The 21,196-nt window shown below is 38.0% G+C and overlaps 2 protein-coding genes and 1 long non-coding RNA gene across 5 annotated transcripts in view; 2 read left to right on the forward strand and 1 right to left on the reverse strand.

The window, feature by feature from the left end:
• The window catches only part of ZZZ3 (zinc finger ZZ-type containing 3), a 63,789-nt gene extending 59,563 nt beyond the window's left edge, over positions 1–4,226 (forward strand). For all 3 annotated transcript variants that reach the window (XM_084528660.1, XM_084528662.1, XM_084528661.1), the window contains exon 13: positions 77–4,226. In XM_084528660.1, coding sequence (XP_084384786.1) covers positions 77–221 — 145 coding nt within the window. In that variant the 3' untranslated portion in view covers positions 222–4,226. The remainder of the gene's footprint in view (positions 1–76) is intronic.
• AK5 (adenylate kinase 5) overlaps positions 3,308–21,196 on the reverse strand; it is a 93,882-nt gene continuing 75,993 nt past the window's right edge. The window contains exons 11-14 of the mRNA XM_084528663.1: positions 18,717–18,880; positions 17,606–17,722; positions 14,061–14,249; positions 3,308–4,567 (exon numbers count right to left, since the gene is read on the reverse strand). Of these exons, the coding sequence (XP_084384789.1) occupies positions 4,463–4,567; positions 14,061–14,249; positions 17,606–17,722; positions 18,717–18,880 (575 nt within the window). The 3' untranslated portion in view covers positions 3,308–4,462. The remainder of the gene's footprint in view (positions 4,568–14,060; positions 14,250–17,605; positions 17,723–18,716; positions 18,881–21,196) is intronic.
• The window catches only part of LOC311441024, a 76,953-nt gene continuing 75,726 nt past the window's right edge, over positions 19,970–21,196 (forward strand). Inside the window, exon 1 of the long non-coding RNA XR_014695744.1 lies at positions 19,970–20,239. This is a non-coding gene — a long non-coding RNA (uncharacterized lncRNA). The remainder of the gene's footprint in view (positions 20,240–21,196) is intronic.

A 21,196-nucleotide genomic window follows, 5' to 3' on the forward strand; every position in this document is an offset into this window, starting at 1 on the left:
GATCATTGAAAGCTGTTTATGAAAGTTAAGGAAAATATTTGACTTTTAAACTGTTATCTTTTTCTTTCCCTTGCAGTCTGCATGAAACAGAGATTCATAAGGAGGATCATCAGTTAGAACCTATTTACAGAGCAGAGACATTTTTAGACAGAGACTACTGCATGTCCCAGGGCACCAGTTACAATTACCTTGACCCAAACTACTTTCCAGCAAATAGATGACATGGGAAGCAGATCTACAATCTTGGGCTTACTATCCTATTTGAAAAATAACAATGGCACCATTGTTAATTCTGTGCACATTTTGGAAAGACTCTCTGCTTTCCCTGAAATGTCGCTCACAGCATGACAGCTTCCTGGGTGTACTTGTCAAACTACAGCTTTGAGCTGTCATGGTTCTAGATCACTGAACAGCAGCTGAACATTCCTAGTGTGCAGAAGGTTTCACTGGGAGACTTTTTCACCACATTAGTCATTTTTAGGTGGTGAATCTAAACACAAAAGAAAAACATACAAAAGGGTGAGCCAGAAATGAGAGCACACATTAAAGACAGAGTAAATTCCAAAGGCTTTGAAGAACTTGGTTATAATGAGATCCAGAGGAGATGAAGTATTTATATAAAAACAGTTTAGTAGCTTGCAGTTTTGTTGTGAAATAGTTTTCAGCACAGTAACTGACTTTAGGCAAGGTTTTAACCAATGACAGTGTTTGCTTCTAGGATATACTCTAAAAAATACTCACTGTCTCAGCAATGGTTGGTTACAGGCCTTTATTAAATCGGAGCTGCTTAATCACATTGACTTTCAATTTTTTTAATTTTTTTTAAATTTTTTTTTTTAAAACCACGATGAACTCTATTTACCAACAGTGAAGCACTACAGGAGGCAACTGTGGCATTGCTTCCTTAACCAGCTCATGGTGTGTGAATGTTATAAAATTGTCACTCAGATATATTTTTTAAATGTAATGTTATATAAGATGATCATGTGATGTGTACAAAATATGGTGAAAAGTGCCAGTGGTAGTAACTGTGTAAAGTCTCTAATACTCAACATTAACTCCTTTAAAATAAAATACACAGCCTTCTGCCTCTGTATTTGGAGTTGTTAGTGCAACTCATCAAAGAAAACTGCCTAATATAAATCATATATATGGTAATAATTTTTCCTCTTTTGTAGTCTGCACAAGATCCATGAAAGATTGTATTTTTATTACTATTTAAACAGTGATTAAATTTAGCCTGAGCAGTGAGCAAGGGTTCACATGCATTCTTTTATACTGCTGGATTTTGTTGTGCATCATTTAAAACATTTTGTATGTTTCTTCTTATCTGTGTATACAGTATGTTCTTAAATAATGTTCAATTGTCAGGAGAACTGTGAGAAATAAACTATGTGGATACAGTCTGTTTATATATAGAATGCTTGCTGTGACTTCCTTTCTGTGTAGTTTTGACTTTTTAATCAAAATGGAAAACATTAAAGGGCATTTTAATATGTCATACAGATATTCACTATGCAGACCTGCAAGATGCCCAGCGCCTTCCTCGGCTGTTAATATCAGTGGGAGCTGATGGCGCTCTGCACCTACGTAAATATGCTTCGCCTTTGCAGGATTGGCATTTCAGTTTTCTTGTATCTTATTCGTAAATTGTTCTTTTCCAGATTTCAGGAAAATCAGACTTTAGTAGCTTTGGTACACTGTATGTCATTGTCTGAGAAGCTTTGTAATTATTGTGACATATTTTTAGTTAATATATTTTTTATTGAAATGTATAGCTTGTGATTCAGAAACACTTGATTATTTTATAACTGTAGTAGACTTCCAGTTGCTTGAAAACTTGAACATTCAAGAGTAATTAGCTATAAAAGAAAGTAATTTGACTTTAAAAGTAAATAAATATGGCAATAAGAAGGGCTGGCTGCACCTAATAACCTAATTATAGCCTGATGAGTATTAATTTTCACAATAACACTTAGGTGTAGTCATTTTTTGCTTCAGAGAAAAGCAAGTTTAAGCATCTAATCTATTTAGAAGGTACTAGAGTACAGTTACTAGAACACTGAGCAAGTATCATGTAAACCTATCTCGCATATCTTGTATACTTGGATAAATTAAATCAAACCTAGGAAAATACAACAAAAATTCACAAGGCATACTTCAGTTCTCCCTTTAATTCAGAAAGATCCTGCTCTGACAGGATCTAGTGAAAGAGTATGAAAGACCATTTGTGCTGTTTATGAGAAGGCAGAGTTGGTGAAGATGTGTTATCAGGGAGAGAATCTGTAGTAAACTGTCTGTGTTCTGTTGATATCCTAAAGAAAAAAGGAAATAATGGAAGTACATTAGTGAAAATATGATTAAAAGCAAATACTCAGTCATCCATTTAGGATAGCTTGGGAAGAAAAACATATATGTAATTTGAATGACATTGGAAGCAGAAGGAGAATTTCAAATCTGAATCACCTAAGAAAGAAATGTCTTGAATAAATCCTTTTGTTAATTGAATGCATATAAATATTTATATGTCCATATGCATGCATATACAGATATTTCTCTTGCATATATTATGAACATATGCAAACAGATATCTAAAGCACATATACCCAGACAAGCATGGGATTTTTTTGTTCCACAAAAAGGACCAGAAAAATCAGGAACTTTGAACTGAAACTGTATGATGAATAATTTTTGTATTTTTTTTAAGGTAGCAGCTGATTTTTGTCTTTATTCCCATCCGACAAGTGTGATGTTCCACACTTTTTCCACATTTTTTAACCTATTTGTAATTAGTTGTAATAAAAAATACTCCAAAAAGCAACCCAGATGAATTTGGAACTTCATAGTAACTCCAGATTTTTATTTTTATTTTTTTTAAATACTATACAATACAGCTGCTACTGCTTGCAGGCTTGGTTTAGAAAAAACTACCTTTTCAAGCTCATACATTATGAAAGTCTCTTGCTTAAAGCTGTTGTACTGCAGATGTTGGTCATGTAATGCCACTATTCTGGAGCTGGAAAAGCACTTCCTAGAGCATCAGAGGTAAAATGTAGTCTGTAAAAGGACCGAGGGAAGGAGGAACATCCAGGATGTGAAGGATAAGAACATATCTAAAATACTCCCTTAACAAAATAATTGAATTAGCATTTACAGGGCAAATGCTATGGAAGAGAAAGAAAACAGAAGAGTCTGCCCTGAGTGGAAAAAGGACATACTTTGTAAGCATGCTGATTTGAACTATATGTCCAAGTCATGTACTGTGCTTTAAAAAGGATTAAACCCACATAAATTGTAACAGAAATTATTACTCCTCATTTTTGTATGTTTTATTTGTATTATGTCCTCATTACAAGAAAGGTAACTTTAAAAATACAAATCTGCTGCATCAAGTGCAACTTTAACAGAAAGAGCAATCATGCAACCCACTTCAACTGAATTTATCCAGTAGTTCCAGTAAGAGGATGCAATTTTATAGGAATGTCAAACAAGCTTTTATTTAGTTGTCAGTAAACCAAAGAACCTCCACAATATTTTTGTTAACTTAATGGAAATATGATATGATTTTTACAGACTTGTTTTCAGATGTTATGGATGTTGTGGCCTACTGAAGATGCAAGCAAATATTTGATTATTTTAATCCCTGGCTCATGGTTAACTTTATATGTAGATTTTAGCTGATATAGTAAAACTGATGTTAATATGGATAATTATCAAATTGCACATGTAACTGCACTATACAATCATTATTTTCACCTTAGTCCACAAAACTGGGAAGTCATCATTTATAATACCCAGCACTTTCCAACAGAAGACAGCTGTCTCAAAAATGGTGTCTGCTCTGAAACAAGTCAGACCTCACAGGACTGACAGACTTCCACAATATTCAGCTGTGTCTTTGCTTTCAATTATTTTTTGTGTTATAGCTGTGTTCTGGGGATGTCTGCAAAATTGTATTTCAACTTTTAGCTTTACTAATTCTAGCTGTCTTACAGCTGCGTGTAACGAGATTTTAGTCACTAAGAAAAAAACAAAAAACAAGCTAAGTGATACCCCAACTATTAATACTGTTAATTAAAAATCAATGGGACAATTGCAGTGTTCTTAATATGCTGTACAGTGAATGGTGTGGTTGAAGAGCTCACTGCTGACCAGGCAATGTGTCTGACTTCCATTCAAATATATAAGATCATGAAATACAAACTAGAGCTGCTGTTCACCATGCTGCTTGTAGCCCGTGAAGAGCAAACAACCACTAAAACAACATACAGTTCTTAGTGTGGAGTTAGCATACAGGACACTCTATATTGAGTGTATTGTCTGAACAGAGAAAAAAAATCATCTGAAATAACATACCACATGCACAAATTCCAGATACCTCTCAAGAAAGCAGTATTGCTTTGAACAGCATTTTATTCATGACTGCCAAGTGCACGTGTGAGGTGAAGCTGTGTACAGACCGTTACTGCATTACTGTTGAAAACGCTGCTGCTTCGTTTTTCAGAAAAGAGTCAATTGACTTGCAGACTTCCAGAAAAACATCCTCTGGTGTTGCTTCTGCATCAACCTGTGAAGGAAAACAAAAGTAGTTTTGATTAAATTATAAATAATTATCTTTAAATTATCAATGATGACACAGAAAAGGGGTCCAGTATAAAAGAGAAGTTCTGTTTCATGTTACAAGCATCCCAATAAAACGAAGAGGCGTCCATAAAAGTTATTCACCGTTTCCAGAGATTTATGTGGAAGAGTCTGAAGGCTTCATTGTCTGGAGCAAAGCACATTGATCAAATGAGGAAGATCGAGCTCTTTATCCGAAGTACTCGTATTTTAAAGTAAAATTATACCCTTGATATACAGACAAGTTTCAAGGATTTGCAGAAACTATTTCAATGCTTACCTGAAAAAAAAAAAAAAAAAAAAAAAGCTCTGATGCCCTACCCATAATGAAATGAAAGAATGATTTGATGATTTGTTAATTTGTTTTCTGTCTTTTCTGTCATCTAAAGTCAGCGGATGCAATGCTCTGACCTAAATGCTTCCAAATGACAGTGAAAGCAGGGTTGTGTGTTTCTGAGTGTTTCCATTTCCAAGATTGGTGAATCAGTTCTGGTTTTCTTACAACCTATGGGCAAGGCGTGTTTTACAGCAGCACTGCTTTTGTTGTATGACCACTCGCTTTCAGGGAAGGTTTTTTGTTTCTTTAATTACACAAAGTTTCTGTTTTGGCCAGAGGTTGTCCAGGCTGTTCAAGTTTTTTTTTTTTTTTCCTTTTTTTTGTGAATTAACTTCAAAAAGAACAAAACCAAACTATTCAGAGAAAGAGATTGCTGCCTTGTAGTGATGGGCAACAACATTTGCAGCCAGTAATGTTTCTGTTACCTAGAAAATGTAATTTACTGACAAGTTTCTTTCAACAATGAGTTGCATGTCCAACCCATGCAGGTAATTACTTCAGGAAGGAGAGCTTTCTGTTGTCTTCACAGTAGTTGCAGAAGCTTTCATGCTGGCTGTGTACACCTGCAGACTGCACTTGCCAGTGATTCAGTTCCTCTCAAATGCCCTGGTCTTCAGATTCTCTACTCAAAAGCAAGCTTCTTCTCTGCTTCTTTCTTAATGCTTTCTCTTTCACGCATGCATGACATCAAATTTGTACACGTTCTAGTCAGACCCATGACAACTTTCCTAAAGCCTGTGTTTCTGAACTACACACTGCATTTTCAACTCCAAGATAGGATGCCAGACAATTGTAGTGTTTGAAGGGGACGTTCCTGACAATTGCGCTTTTCTGCCACCAATTTGTTCTGCAGAAGGAAAGGAATTTCAGTCCCATGCCCCTCCCCAAATATATTTTTGAAATAGGCAATGAAATCCCCTCAGACGCACTGTTGCTTGCAGCCAGCTCCTGTAGAGCCTGACTGCACTCAACGCACATTTAAGTCCCTCAGTGCTAAGTCTTGTGTGAAAGTCAGCAGCTGCTCCTTGCAGAGAGCCAGTGAGGGATCACATTTGTGCTCCAGAGCTTCGTTTCACTCTTGGTGGCAGGCACAGATGCTGCGAAGTTTGGTCCCTTGTCACAACCCGTCAGACATGCTGGCACATCCAGGCGGGCTAGCCCCAAACTCAGCAGTTCCAGCTCTGGAAACAACGCAGCACCAGTCTGGCCAACCTTTAATAAGCCTGACAGGGTCTGGTCCCCTTGGACTCACAGCAAGGGGGTCTTACAGTCTGAGCCACCCAAGCCCATTCTGGCGATCTTTCAGAAGCACGGTTCTGTTGCTGCCATTGCAGCTTTGTTAGGAAGGTTTTTGATGGAGCAGGTGGTGCCTTAGAAAGGTCAGGTCACAAACAAGGGCTGCATGCCATTCACAATCCCTCTATGGCATAGAAGCAAAGGGCTTAGAGGATGGATACCTACGTGTGCCAAGAGAAAGGGGGAAGACAGAACCATTCAGGACCAAAAGCCTAGATTCCTAAATTAGAATAAAACTAGCAGCTCCCATCTTGCCTACTATAAAGCAGCTTGGTTTGTCCGTCTCAACTGCCAAGACACCTGCTCCATACAGCTATCCCCCAGGGAAAAAACTTCATGCCAGGTGAAGGCTGCAGCTACTTCAAAGCTCTCAGCATTTCTTCAGCCTGGAGGATCTCCTGGTGCTGACAGGGCCACGCAGTCTGGCCAGGGAGCACGCTGCGAGCTCCAGAGCTGACGTTTGATCTGATAAATGCACAGCTGAGAATCGGTTGTGCCAAGCTTCACACCGTCCTTCGCCTACTTGAGAAGTTAGATCTCACTGTGAACACTGTGAGTTAGCACAAAGTATTCCGGTCCAGTAGAGTTCATTGGAGCAGCTGTGATAGCAAAACCTGCCTAAGGATGGAAACACTGGATTCAATGCCTGAAGATTTAGGCTGTGCTAAATTGACAGCTCACCCAGAAACTTCTGATTCACATGACAGCCACGTGAGACTACACCTCTGGAGACAGTGCAAACCCGATGGCCAACAGCCCGTTCCCGGGCTGGTGACCAGTCTAACCCAGATCAGTCTTAGCAGACCTTCTACTTCTGAAATGGGTGGCTTGCTCATGCCTGTGTAGCACAGCAAAAAACACTTCCATACAGTTGCAATAAACACATGGGCTTATGCCTTGAGAACTACTAAATTAGACAAGCACACAGTAAGGTGTTGTCTCCTTGTTCGTTGAAATGCCTGCCCTCCTCTTCCTCTGATTTCTCCCAGAAAGCTGACCCAGTGTGACTGTGCTTGCAGGGAGCTAAAATAGCACCATGTGAATTCTGCCTCGTACAGACAGCTCTGAGCTTGAGGCAGTACAGAACGTGAATGTGTCCTCTGCAGCTCCTGCAAGAAGTGTTATCTGTGTTGGAGCTCAGAGTGAATGCCAGCCTTTGGTGAATGTTTGGTGACTTTTAGTCCTAAACAGCTCTGATAGTGAAGAAAAATGCAAAAAAATACACATTTGTGAGACATTTATGTATATACAACATCTAAATGCTAACGTCTTCTACTAATGTATATATAAAAAATGTAAGTGTATTTGATAAATATGCATCCTTTTGGCTCAATACATATTTTTATTATCTCTTTATTGCATAAATGCATCTGAAGTGGTTAACCAATCGAACCTAATCAGTGTAGCTGTCTTGCCATAGGTGTCTCCTGACCTTTTCTAGAACTGGGATTGATTCTCAGGTCCAGGTCCAGGCTGCTGTGATGAAGAATTAGGTTTGTGAGCACAGAAATTGTTGCCCTTTATGACTGGCTGGAACGCTGCCTTCCTAACAGTCACAGTAAAATATGGATGAGCTTGACTAATGACAGCCCCATGCTGGCCTCCAAAATAACAAAGGTCCAATTCATAAAACTAACTTAATGTCATGGCACAAAACTAACTTAATGTGACAATAATTCACAGCTAGTACAGCAGTAATTCAGTGGCATTCTCTGCAGTTCCAGGAGAGAAAACTGTATTTTTTGATTAGAAGAAATCTCATGAACTAGGACTGTTTTCAAGGTTATTCAAGGCTATTTTCTGATGTTAAAAGCAAGATCTAGCTATGGTTTTATACAGTACTTTTAGGTCTGAAATGCCACTATGACTTTAGGCAACTTCTAACACAGAACAATTTAATGAACTTATTTGAAAGATGATGGAAATAATGATTATAGTGCAATGTTGCTCATTTTGGCATTAAAATCAGCTAGTTAAATCTTCTGTCATCAGATCTCCACTTGTAGGTTTGGGGAGCTAGAACCCTATATATCTACTGCCACCAAGAAAAAACAGCCTGGATGGCTGAAGACTGGTTTTCAGAAAGTCTGAGACTGGAATAAACTCACTGGTTAGAAGCTTCTTATTGCAGGTCAGTCAAGGTCAGCTGTGTTGTCACTAACACGTTTTTGTCATTAAATAGGAGTGTTCAAAACTCTTTGAGCCTGGTACTACAGTACAATCAGAACCAACAGATCGAGCTGTCTGGAAATCCAGGAGAAATATGCTGCCCTGATTCACATTTGGTGTGAATAGCACTGTGTGTTATCTATAACCATCTGCTAATGTTTCTGATGCATCTTTTCACACTGGTGTCTCATCTAATGGGTCACAAACCACCAGGGGGAGTGACAAAGAAATACTTGTTCTTTTGTTCCCCAAGTACTTATCTGCCAGGGTTAACGATTCTCCGATAACCTTTCAAAAGATGGAAATAAATTACATACTTACTATCACTATTAGCATTGATCATCCTTTCTCTGAAGGGAAAATTACACATCTGTCCCTCCCCAGAGAAACTTCTAGTAGGGGATAGCAGCATGAGAAGGCTCAGAAGTGGAAGATCATGAGATGGTAGATGGTGGCTGATTCAGTGTGGCCATCTGCTTACAGTTCTTACAGTTATGTTTGTTTCATAACGGTTATGTGAAATGTGTGTGCTAAGAATCTAATAGTTTCTGCTTAAACAGTATATGACTTTAACTAATTTTAGAAAAAAAAAAAAACAGTATTACAATACTGTGAAAAAGAAGAAAAAGAAAAAGAAAAAGAAAAAGAAAAAGAAAAAGAAAAAGAAAAAGAAAAAGAAAAAGAAAAAGAAAAAGAAAAAGAAAAAGAAAAAGAAAAAGAAAAAGAAAAAGAAAAAGAAAAAGAAAAAAAAGAAAAAGAAAAAGGAAAAAAAAAAGTAAAAGAAAAAGAAAAAGAAAAAGAAAAAGAAAAAAAAAGAAAAAGAATAAGGAATGCATTATAGTTGAAGTTTTTAGGTTAAGCTTCAATAAATACGGTGTGATCTGCAATAATGAAAGTTTACAGAAATCTGATCTGGGATGCCTTCTTTGTTTGTTATAGTCATGTTCCTTTTCCTCAGATGGCTGTTTGACTAGGGACGTTGTATTTGAGACACCTACTGTTTTGATGTTAACTAGGTAGGATCAGCCTTGTCTTGCTTGACTACTAAGGCACTGCTCTATTACTTATTACCCTCCTACATACTGTCACTTGGAAAAAGCTTTAAAGTATGAGTCAGACATTAAAAACAATCTCTTTTTTTTTCCCTTTCTTTTTTTTTTTCTTTTCCTCCCTTTCTTCTCAATTGACAGAGGGCCACGTATTCAAAGATATTTACATTTAGGCAAGTTAAAAAACAAGTAGGTGCTGACCAAATTTACAAATACACTGTTCTGTCCAGGTGCCTCAGAATTCACCAAGAAATAAATTTAAGAACAACAATATCTACCTGCTTACTACAGCTAGCATAGTATATTTCATTTACCTGAGCATCTGCATCCCACAGAATTAGTCAATTTGCAACTGTTTTATTTGTTTGAGAAGCGCTTTCAGCCCTCAGATTTCCAGTGAATTCTTTCTTAAAAAGCACCTCCTTGCTGTCATTAGCAGCAGGTGGATGTTCTGTAACTGACCATAAAAGCAACTATGGAACATTAAACCATATCCCCAAAACATGATTATTTTTTAAATAAATTGGAAATTTTCTAGCTCGCTGCTACAGCTACTTTGCCATCCAGAATGCAATTTGGAAACTTAATGCCTTAGCAGAAAAGTGAACAAAGGACACTGTTATTCTTTGCCCTTCATTTTGTCAGTTCCTCTTCCCTCTTAAATACATACCTGTGAGTTACATCACAGTCCTTCATCTCAGCTAAGCAGCTGGAAGGATCACCATTATTTATTCCTGTCAGGTTCACAGACATTTCATCTGCATCCAAAGGTTCCACCCTTTGTGCATGTCTCGCACTTCCACTGCTGTGCAGCAACACTGACAGGTAATCTTGGTACAAAAGGAAATTTCAGACAGAGTCCTGATCTTCTGGCAGCTCTGTTGGGTCACTGTTCTTGTTCAGAGATCAGCAGAACAAAGAAAAACTCCATTCCCACATATGATATTGGTTAATTATTAATGCATCAATGCACAATAACTCTGGGTTTAGAGAATGTCATAAAATTCTCATTGATTAAAATGGGAATGCTGTTACAACCATATACCTTCATCTTTTCTGTGTAAATAAAGCAAAGAGAAGAATTCCCAATAACTGCAGAAGTCAGACCTGAATTTTTCTGTCTCTGTTGGGTTTATTAGGCTCCTGCCATCCGTGCTGTAATCCCTGTTCCAGAAAAGAGAATGAGCAAGCCAATTTGGCATTGTGGTCTCAAGTACACCTTGATGCGGCACAACAGAGCAGTTCCTCCTCCATTGAGTGCTCATCTGACTTTTAATTCCCACACCAACCCCTCTGCTGGCCTTACGCCCAGGTCTGAATTTTACATTTGCATATTTAATCTCTTGCCTGTTTCCAGACTGAAAACTTCTGGGCTGGATAGGACAAGTTAAACATGTACCATCATTGCCATGTACTGTTCCCAGTCCATGGAAAACTGCTTAGCCCTAAATACACTTAAAATGGAGAAATCAAATAATATCAACCTTCCAGACTGATTTTGTTGTTAAATAAGTCTGTTGAACAATTCTGACTTTCTCCTCTGTGGCAAAGCAGGGACTGGGTGCTATAATTAAGATCTGTAAAACATGATCACTTACACAATTAAACATCACTTCATCTAGAAGTCACACGTTGCAAAAAGCTGACAAAAAAAGTCTGATGCTAATTTTCATGGCAGTTAGGTGGGATTTAGACTCTTAAAATCTCAACATCAACTCCTTTGAAACTCCTCCATCAACTCCTAAGAAAGGGCCTGGCTGGAATCTCACGGGACATAAAGCTCACATGGGTGCTCCCCTGAAGAGCTGCTTCTGTTGAAAAATCAGTCCTGGGTAGGATATAACTTTCCAGAAGAAGGCAACTAAAGATATGTTTGAACCCTTATTCTCTCCTTGTCTTAAATAGATTCTCTTCAGATGCTTTGGCTGTCGCTTATTCTGGGATCACAGCTAGACCTGGATCTGTAAACAGCACCTTCCCTAAAGCTGTTAGACCCCATCAGCTTTGCCTGAGAGAAGTACAAAAGCATCTTGTCTGGAGTCACATGGATTAGTTTAAAGACTCTGTGAATGTAGATGAAATCTTTTCTTTTGAGAGGTCTTCAAAGCAACACCTGTAAATTCACTTTGGTAACTTTGCCTGTCATATAACACAGTTCCTTCAGTGAGCAGAATTATAGAGGCAGAGGCATCTAAATAGGATGCTAACATCTAACATCTTCAGCCTGTGCTGGTCGGTGGTGGAGAGTAATAAAAAAACACTTAGGAATGAACAGATTCCTCAAGATGAAAACATTTGCTGTTATAAATAAAATCAGTAAATAAAACAAACAAACAAACAAACAAACGTTAGACTGCCAGTAGGTGAAGTCTCAGTCTTCAGTGCATGTGTGTGATATTATAAATAACAAAAACCAAGAACTATTTTAGCCTAGCCTAAAATAATTAAAAAAATAAATAAAGCGGGGGGTAGGGGGGAGGGAGGGAGAGGGACATTTAGATGTGTTACTGATATTCTTTTTGCTTTTGACCCAAATTTTCTTTCTTCATTCAGAGAACATCAGAGTGGCTGCTAATGTCAATGCTTATGCAGCCTCTAAAATATGTTGCTATAAATGAGAAACTAACCCCATGTCCAGGGAACCTGGGAACTGCAAACTTTTCTATTACTCTCAGCTTTCTTCAACACATGCAGCTTAAACATATTCACTGCTAAAATTGTTTAAAAACTGTAAACATAAATGTCTGTTTTTTCGTAATTTTCCACATAGTTTAACTTCAAGCAAATACTGTGTATCACAATCAACACATTTTGTATTATGTGGAAACAGCTGTTGACCAAGTCTTAATTTGATTTTTTTGGTCTTTATTCTTCAAATTGTTGACCCAAATAATGTACAGGTTTGAAAGATGTGCATTTACAAATGATAATACAGGCTGGAAAGAACCTCAGTGGGTCATCTTGTCCAGCCTTCTGATCAAAGGAGGGCTGGGTAGTGGAAGTATGCCATGATTCACTATGTTTGTTGTATGATTGACCAAGTCAGACTGTATGACTAAACTCTTTGGGATCACTTATCCAAGAGTATCACCTAGAAAAATTTCCTATACAATCATTTCTTCCAGGAAACAAACAAACAAACAAACAAAAAACACTTCTTTCAAAGTATTTAGTGCATTTCCAAAATTGAATGTTTGATTGTTCGTTTATTTATTTTTTGCTATTTATTCTAGCAGTACTTACTGCAGAACTGGTGAGGAGTATTTGGATCAAAATAGCTATTGAAGCCAACTGCACTGTGTGAATCTTAGATTTTAGATCTACTTTTACAATTTGACTATAGGTGGAAAGTAAACATTAAAATAGATTCCCACAATTGTTCAACAACACTTGGTTAAAAATAAATAAATAAATAAAATCACTTCCCTCTCCCATAAACGATCTAAACTACATTTACTTCTGCTCCTTGCTGTACAGGTACCAGGGTTGGAGGCTTCTACCTGAGACTGTCCAGTGGTACCAAGGATAATCTGGGAGGCTTAATTTTAAAAGTCCACCTTTGCCAAATATTTTGGCAGTGTTCTCCAAATGCTGATAAATAGCTGAACAAGTACTTGTCTACATCATAAGTGTTTGGTGGCAGGGGGTTGTGATAGGGGCTGTCTCTCTAATTAAATCCATAATGGATTCACGTCTTTGACAGCAGACATGTATTTTACCAGTTTAGTAAAAAGGGCATTAAGTGAGCATTTCAATATGGAGTTTTCAAGAAAAACAGAACACATTTTTCAACCTTAAAAGCACACGTGACTTGCGTACTTGCTACAGCCTCTAGAAAGAAGCTCCCAGAATAATTCCAGAAAGTATTACTGGATTCTTTCACTTTTAGGACGAGAAGGATCAGCAAGACCAGCACTTTCTGTAGCTGATGATCAGGCACAGTTTGCCATGATCAAGAAGAAAATGTATAAAAAGGAATATAAACATCCTATGTAAATGAGATTAGAGATTTGCCAGCATATCCATCAGTTAATTGCACTGATGGAATTTGTCTTGTTTCTCTGCAAAGTATTGATCAGAGAATATAAAAAATGCTTTAAATTTCACATCCTCAGCAGGTGTAAACTGAAGTAATTAACTGAAATTAATATAAATATGTCATTTATACCAGCTGAAGGATCTTTCTTGTGTGCAGGTCTGTTTTATTTCAGGATATACACTGTCAGCTGTGTAAAGGTAACTAAGGGGCTTTGGATTAATATAATCTTTCATCCTAATTGTGAAAGCCTTTATACCTAAACAAAAGCTTTTCAGCATTAACATTGAGCAAGAGAATCTATACAGATGAGGTAGTGATTCAGGATTTGTTGTCAGAATCAGGATAAATTTGTGTTTTGATTCTTTCAACTTATACCATGGAATTCAGAAATTTGAGAATTTTCAAACAAACCAGGTAAGTGAAAGATGAGAACTCTGAAGTGCAGCAACTAATATAGTACATAAATGGTGTTGTGTCAGTATTTTCTGAATATTGCTTATATAATGGAAGTAAAAAGCAATCACTTAATTCAAAAGGTCAATCAATTTACCTTGCATAACTGTGCCTTTTTTTCATAGTATGCAATCACAGGTTTTGCTGCTTGGTAATAGCTTTCGATTCCTTCCTTGATGGTTTCAGCACTGTCAAAGTGCTGACTGCTCTGACTTCTCATCAAAAGGCGACTGCTCATGGTTTCTGCAGAGCAGTCCAGACAAAACACAAGTTTTGGTTCTCCAATCTAGAAAAAAAAAAAAAAAAGACAATAAGTATGCAAACCAGTGGCCTGGCAAAGCCTATTTTGTTCTGATAACTTTAAAAAGAAATGCTACTGAAATAATCATCAAGAAAAATATTAGTAAATTACTTATTTGTTTAGGCAGAAATTATGCTTACTAATAAACACCTCTTTTTGTAGCAGAATTTAGAAATCCTAGTCTTTAGGGTCAAGACTTGATTGAACTCTACAAATACAGAGAATATGAGATAAGATCTGAAAAATTCTGGCTGCTTCAACTGAAGCTCATCAATATATTCATCATTTGCAATTGTTTGATAAAAGCTTGATGCAAAAAGCACTGGACTCATGGTATGCTTGGCACAGTTATTCTATCCTTTATTTTTTTTCAGTCTGTGAAAAGTATAATATAAAATTTAGGGAGTAGTAAACTATAGCTTAGAGCTTCAAGAGTAAACCCAAGAAAATGTCCAAATTCAAGTGTGCCCACTTGAACTGGAAATGAGTGGCAACACACAGGCTCAGGAATACCATCAAATGCTTGTCATTGGACTTACAGGAATATGTCCAGTGAATTATTTTGTGTTACACATTATGTCAATATTTGCAGTGTAACTCTGCATCATTACTACCCTTGGCATAAATGAAAGATTTGATAAATTACACTGCATTTGCAAATTGGTGAATCATTTCCAAATTCTGTGAGATGCCTACCACTTAGTGCTTTTTGGCTAGTGCCAAACTAGTCCTGAGGGAGGGTCTGCCCTTTCCTATAAACAACATAAACAAGGATTTATCTATTTTTATTCTCATGTTTTGGGAAAAATAGTAAGTAATTGTCTCTATCTGCATTTGACATTAGATACTTTGGTACTTTATGGGTGAAAAATAATTTGCAAGAAACAACAAAATATTCCTGATAATATTTTAGGAGAGATCCAAAAGCTCTAAAAAACAATCTCTATCATTCTTTCCCCAAGATGATATAAATATGCAAGTCTTTTGGAATGAATCTTGCAATACACTCTGTCATGTGCCCTGCTCAGATACAGCTCTATCTGACACAAAGTATTATCTGAGCAACAACTGTTGGTCTGAATCTGAAGTGATAAACTCCACTCTAGCAAGTAAAATAAAAGCGTTACAGGATCTGAGATAAATAATGTAATAGATTTTCCATGCAGTTATACATTGAAGCTTTCAATGATGCTCTCAGGCTTTTTCTCATTCCTTCCAGCAGGGATTTGCAGAACATCTTATAGAAAAGAGTGAGATAGTCTTGAGAAAAGATAATTGTTCTTCACACTAGTGACCATTAGATATTTATGTTTTGTTGTTGTTGTTTGTTTTGTTTTGTTTTGTTTTCCATGGCTACAGCAAAGGAAATCTAAATGACTGATACATGGAAACTGATGTTGCTACCCTAGTTTGCATTCTTTATAGAATGAAATATTCTAAAGGTAAATATTTCATGTTAGGCCTTGTGGCTTTGACTGGGGATTGTTGCATTGTGTTGACCTTTCTACTACTTTAATGACATTCTAAGAGACAGCTGAATCTAAGGGATTATCCTGGACAGTTCAATGACAGGCTTTTTTCCAACCATTTTTTCCATACAGATGAGAGAGAACATTAATGTCATTAGCATTAGCAGCAGTTGGATTTGAAAGGCAGTTTTAACATTGCAGAGACTTAAATCAAGTTAAAAACAGATGCGGGCTTAATCAATGATTTCAACAAATGCCCTTTTTGTCTAATTGAACTAAGATTGGGAGAAATTATTCTGTGGACTTCTGCTTCTCTAGAATTATAGCTAGTAAAAAGTTCAGTTATAGCACAGAAAGGATTTGGGCAAAACGTGCTGGAGAATAAACTGTTTCTACATACCTAATTCTAATTAGGGCTGTCAATCTTTTAAATATAAGCACTATTCCTAAAGTCTTCTAAATAGAACAGCTCTTTGTTAACAATTATGTTTTTTGTACACCGTGTAGATATGTAGTATTATTCACATGCACTTTGCCACCATTAATTTATATCCACCGCATTTCATTCCATTACTGCATAGGAAGAACTTCTGACCACCCTTTAGAAAGAATTGCAGAGCATTATCTCACTAATGAGTCATTTAAAAAAAAATTCACAGAATTTCTGAGCAGCCAAATTCACCCTGCAAAAGCTGGAGTGGAAGCATCAATTCAAAACAGGTATGACATAGCAATTCCAAAGTTATCCCTTGGGGTCCTTGTATTTTACTTCAAATGGCAAAGAAGGTTCAGGACTACAAGATCTTTTGCTGCGATTGTGTCTATGGGAACTGAAAGGGGCTCTGCTTTTGCACTGGATTAAGACCTGTTTGCCTGGCAATGCCACAGTCCAAGACACACTGATTTCCAAGAGTTATTTACAAGAGAAATCTCTAATGTCTTTTTAATGGTCTGTGGCAATTTAGTAAAGGAACTAATAGGCCAACATTTCTGTGAATGGCTTCTCTACCAACTCCTACTGCCCATTATTTTTTCTAGTTTCTGATGCTGTCTGTAAGTCTTGATAGGCTTTTGTGTTAATCAGCTAAATAAAGCAGCTGTTTTCAGAGAGAAAATAGATAATTCATTAAAGCTTTATTACCCTTCAAGCATGCATAGGACATTTGTGAAGTGTAATTTGATAGAACATGTAGTTAACTATTTCCCTTAAATCAACATTTCCTTTCTTACAAGCCCTAGTAAATCCACTCATGGGTTTTATACGGAGTATTTTCTGCAGATTGAGAAATGGACAGCGGAGATTTCTAAGTAAGTCTTAGCACATACTGAGGAAATCAATAACTCTCAAAACTGCCACATAGTCACTTGCAAAACACTCTTTTTATGGTTATATCACCTGTTAGTCATGACAAAAATTTAATCTGTTTACTGATTCAAAGTGGCAGCAAGCTTTAGCAGAGCTGGCTTAATGGTAGGAGGTATTAGTTGTGGTGACACAGACCTTCATGTACCTCCACCATGCAGTGCTTGATGATATTTTCATGAGAAGTGTAGCACCCATCCCATAGAATTAGAAAACTCATTCTAAAATGGTAATTTTCACTAAATGAGAATTGCTCCCGGTTTTTATAAAAAAATCTAGCTAAAATAAGGCTTTACTGTCTGCATAGGCAAGGGCAAAAGCTATAATAACTATATTAATGGGGTGCCAAAGTCTCAGTGATCAGCAGCAAAACTATTTTTTGGGCTGATGGATTGGCTCTTTACAAAAAAAAACCTGTTGCAATCCACTGAAGATGGGCACCCTAGCAGCACTAGAAGTACAGTCCTATCTTAATAGGAGAAGTAACAGAATTACAACTACATGGTCACCTTGCTCTCAAACTCTTTTGCTTCATTCAGCTCCCGGGGATAACCATCAATCAGAAATCCTTTTGTGTCCCCTAAATTGGCAACCATGGCTTCCTTCAGTAGCTCAAGGACAATACCCTGCATTGGAAAGAAAGGAAGTTACTTGATTAATTAATAAGAAAGTCTGGTATCTTTATTTGTTATACCAACATTAGTTCTATGCCCTTGAGAACCACTCTGATCTGTTTTGCTAAAAGCATGTCCTGCAAATGCAGGTGTTTTTCTTTGGTACCTGCACATGCTACACAAATCTAGTGTTGCAACCCATCCAAGAGTTTCTAAAGTACCCTCTGGATAGCTGGAAATATTTCATAGTTTCAAAATTAATGTTAATATCTGTGAAACTTTGGGGGCAGTGCTGCTGCATTTTCTAATCTGATGGCATTTCGTTCTGTCATTGATATAATTATATTACATGTAATGAGATAAGACACCCCTTCTGATCAAACACACTGAAGAGCAAAGCAATCAAAATCAAGTCTCATGGTAGCTTTTATTTTCCCGTGAGCAGCACTTCCCAGTGAATTTCATTAGCAAGCACATACTACGATCTAACTGCACTTGCTGAAGACCCATCAAGAGGTCAGGCTGCAGACCTGCCATGTGAAAGTCAAGTTCAGCTGAGAACAACAAACTGTCTTCATAGTCTCCATTAAACTGCAGTCCAGCTACACTGGGATGTTAGCCAGCTCTGCAGGGAAACGCTGCAGGTATTGTAAATTAGAGCAGCTGCCAGGAGGACCAGCTCTGAATTTGAAATGCAAAGCTATAAAATGGACATAAAGTTTCTGTTTCCTGTACTTATTCCTACATTCTGCAATGTATAGTACAGCATCTGTCTCACTGTATTTCTTGAGTAATCTATATTGTGTATGGGAGTCTGAAATGTAAACAACTACTGGCACAGAAAGGGAAGAGAAGTGCCACAGATTGGGCGATGAGGAAACTTCTCCCTCAAGTTGCAGATTCATTTTCCTTAAATCGGAATAACCTCTTACTTCCACCCTTTTAGACAATCTATATACTACCATTGCTCTTAACAATTAGGACCACAGATAAAACTGTAGCTTACTCCTGGCACAGGTTCACCACATTCCATGATGTCTTTGATCAATTTACTTCTCTCTGATAATGACGATAACTCATTTTGGAGAAGGTCACCAGTGGACAGGTGAGTAAATCCGTACTTCTTCACTAACTGTTCACATTGGCTGCCTTTGCCAGACCCAGGACCACCTTGGTAAGGGAAAAATGTCAATAATTAGAAAGGAAGAAATGCATTTTCTCAATTTATAGAAACTGAGAAAATGGAAGGAAATTGATATGACTGCCTACAATTTTATTATTAGTATTTTTTTTTTTTAGTAAAGACACTCTATATAGTAGAACAAATCATATAATTCCTTTCCGATACACTACACCGCTGACTCCAAAACCATGTGTTGAAATCAAAGGAGTCACAACAATGTGAAATGTCTTGCAAAAGAGAACCTGTTCCTAAAACACAATTACCGTGTCAATGAAAAACATTAAACAGGGAGCAGGGGAGGGGATTTGATTCCATACACATTCAGGCTTGCAAGTTGCAAAAAATACTAGCAAATTAATCTTCCCTGCATCCCTGTGAAGGAAATATTTTGCCCTCAGCTGTGTGGAATGGAAATGTATAAGCAGAGATGGTGAAACCTGACTGTGTTATGTGGCATATATGTGGGAGCACAGCAGCTAAATCCTTTTGCCCTGTGGCAAATACAAGAGCACAACTTCACCGAGCTTGCTTCCTCTTCCCCTGAGCTGGAGAGTTTTCACAGGTGCTGGTACATCTGCCGATAACCAAAAGCCACATACAGAAGCAGCTAAATGATGGTGAAGGCTTGATCCTACTGCTCCCTGATACCATGGTATCAACTTGCTCTTTACATGTGCTGCAGGGAAACGTAGGGACCTAGTGCTCAGTGATGCATGGCACCCTGTCACCACTCGTTCACCCTGTATTCATATGGGAGCTGGAAAATCATGTTGAACCAGGGCTGAGATTCAAATGGCTGTAGGCATAAGGGCAGTCTCAACAGCTGGGGTGTAGCTGCTGAGGTGATTGTTCCACCAGTTGAAGGGAAGGCACCTGCAGCCCACCACAGCTGTGGGCTGAGTCTTGCCTCTCCCCGGGGGCCTGTGGGTGACAGAAAGGGCGGGAAGGGAAGGGCAGCGACTGGGGTGGGTGTTGCAGGTGTCCTCCTGTCAGCAGTGGCTCAGGGATACAGCTCAAGCCATCCTGCTTCCTCTGGGACTGCATCAGCAGTCCCCAAACACCCTACCTCTGGCAGGTATTTTTTATGGGGTCTGCTCAGAGATTGGGGGATGCTGCCTCGTGCTCTGGGTGCTGGCACTGCCCTGTTACACCTCCTCACAGGAAAGCGGCTTCTTCAGCTCTGAGCCCTGATGGCTCACCCTGTGAGAGGCCAGGGGCCTCCTCAGCCACTCACTGAGCAGCAGCCACCCCACGCTGGCTGGTCAGATCACCAAAATGGTCAAAAGCTTCATCTTGGGGATCCTGCCCCTGTGGTGGTGACCTCCAGAGCTGTTGGAGGAGCTGAGGTGAGTGTTCCACAAGGTGCGGCTGTGGGAGAGCCTGAGGCGGCCATCTTGGCGCCCAGGGTGGGGGGGACGCCTAGAAAGTAAATTCATGTTGCAGATATTGGTATTTGGGGAGAAATTTCAAGGTGTGTGGCAGTCAGCAGCTTTTTTATGATTGTTGATGGATCTATTTGGAAGAACTACTTAAGTAGGAGGTAATTATACCCTTGCAGGTGGACACTGCTCAAAAATCAAAGGAAGAGGCAAGGCTGTATGCTTAAATTTAAAGATTAAAAAACACACTCTATTAAAAACCTCCTTTTTTTAAAAAAAAAAAAAAAAAAAAAAAAAAAAGCATATGGCTTGCATATTTATTAACTATTGAGACTCACAGATATACCAATATGGCTCTGTTATGTGGACTTAAGATGATAGAATAAGTGATGATAAGCAGTGTGCTTTTTGCTTTTGTTTATCTTTCTGTTAATGAAGATAGGAATAACACATTCACAGTGTAGTGAATGTAGCATCATCTCCTCCCACCTTGAAATTTCTTCTACCTTTTGCATTCAATTTAAGAAATAATTGCACCAAGTCTATAATTTTCAGAGAAAATACAGTACTGCAGCTGAGAATAAAATCGGGGTCATAAGGCAGTTGCAACAAAGGAGCGGTTTTGTCTAGTGTAACCTGCAGTCTTCTACTTCAGATTCACAAAGATAATCAACTGTGGTGTGAGGATCACAGTTGTGCTATGATTTTAGCTAGAGAGCCTTTTTCACAGTCATTTTCTTTCCAGTGTGGGTTACGTGCTGTTATTGTATTGCTTTAATAACAAGAAAACTATACTTCTGTAAAAGCAGCCATTGGTGGAAAATAAGGAGTAAGTAAGAGTGGCTATGGAGGAACAGATATAGAGACATTATAGACAAACTACACGTAAATATCTGTAATGACAAACTATTTCTGGTCTGTTTC

Source organism: Aythya ferina (genome assembly GCF_964211825.1).
Source record: "Aythya ferina genome assembly, chromosome: 8".
In the NCBI taxonomy this organism is placed as follows: domain Eukaryota; kingdom Metazoa; phylum Chordata; class Aves; order Anseriformes; family Anatidae; genus Aythya; species Aythya ferina.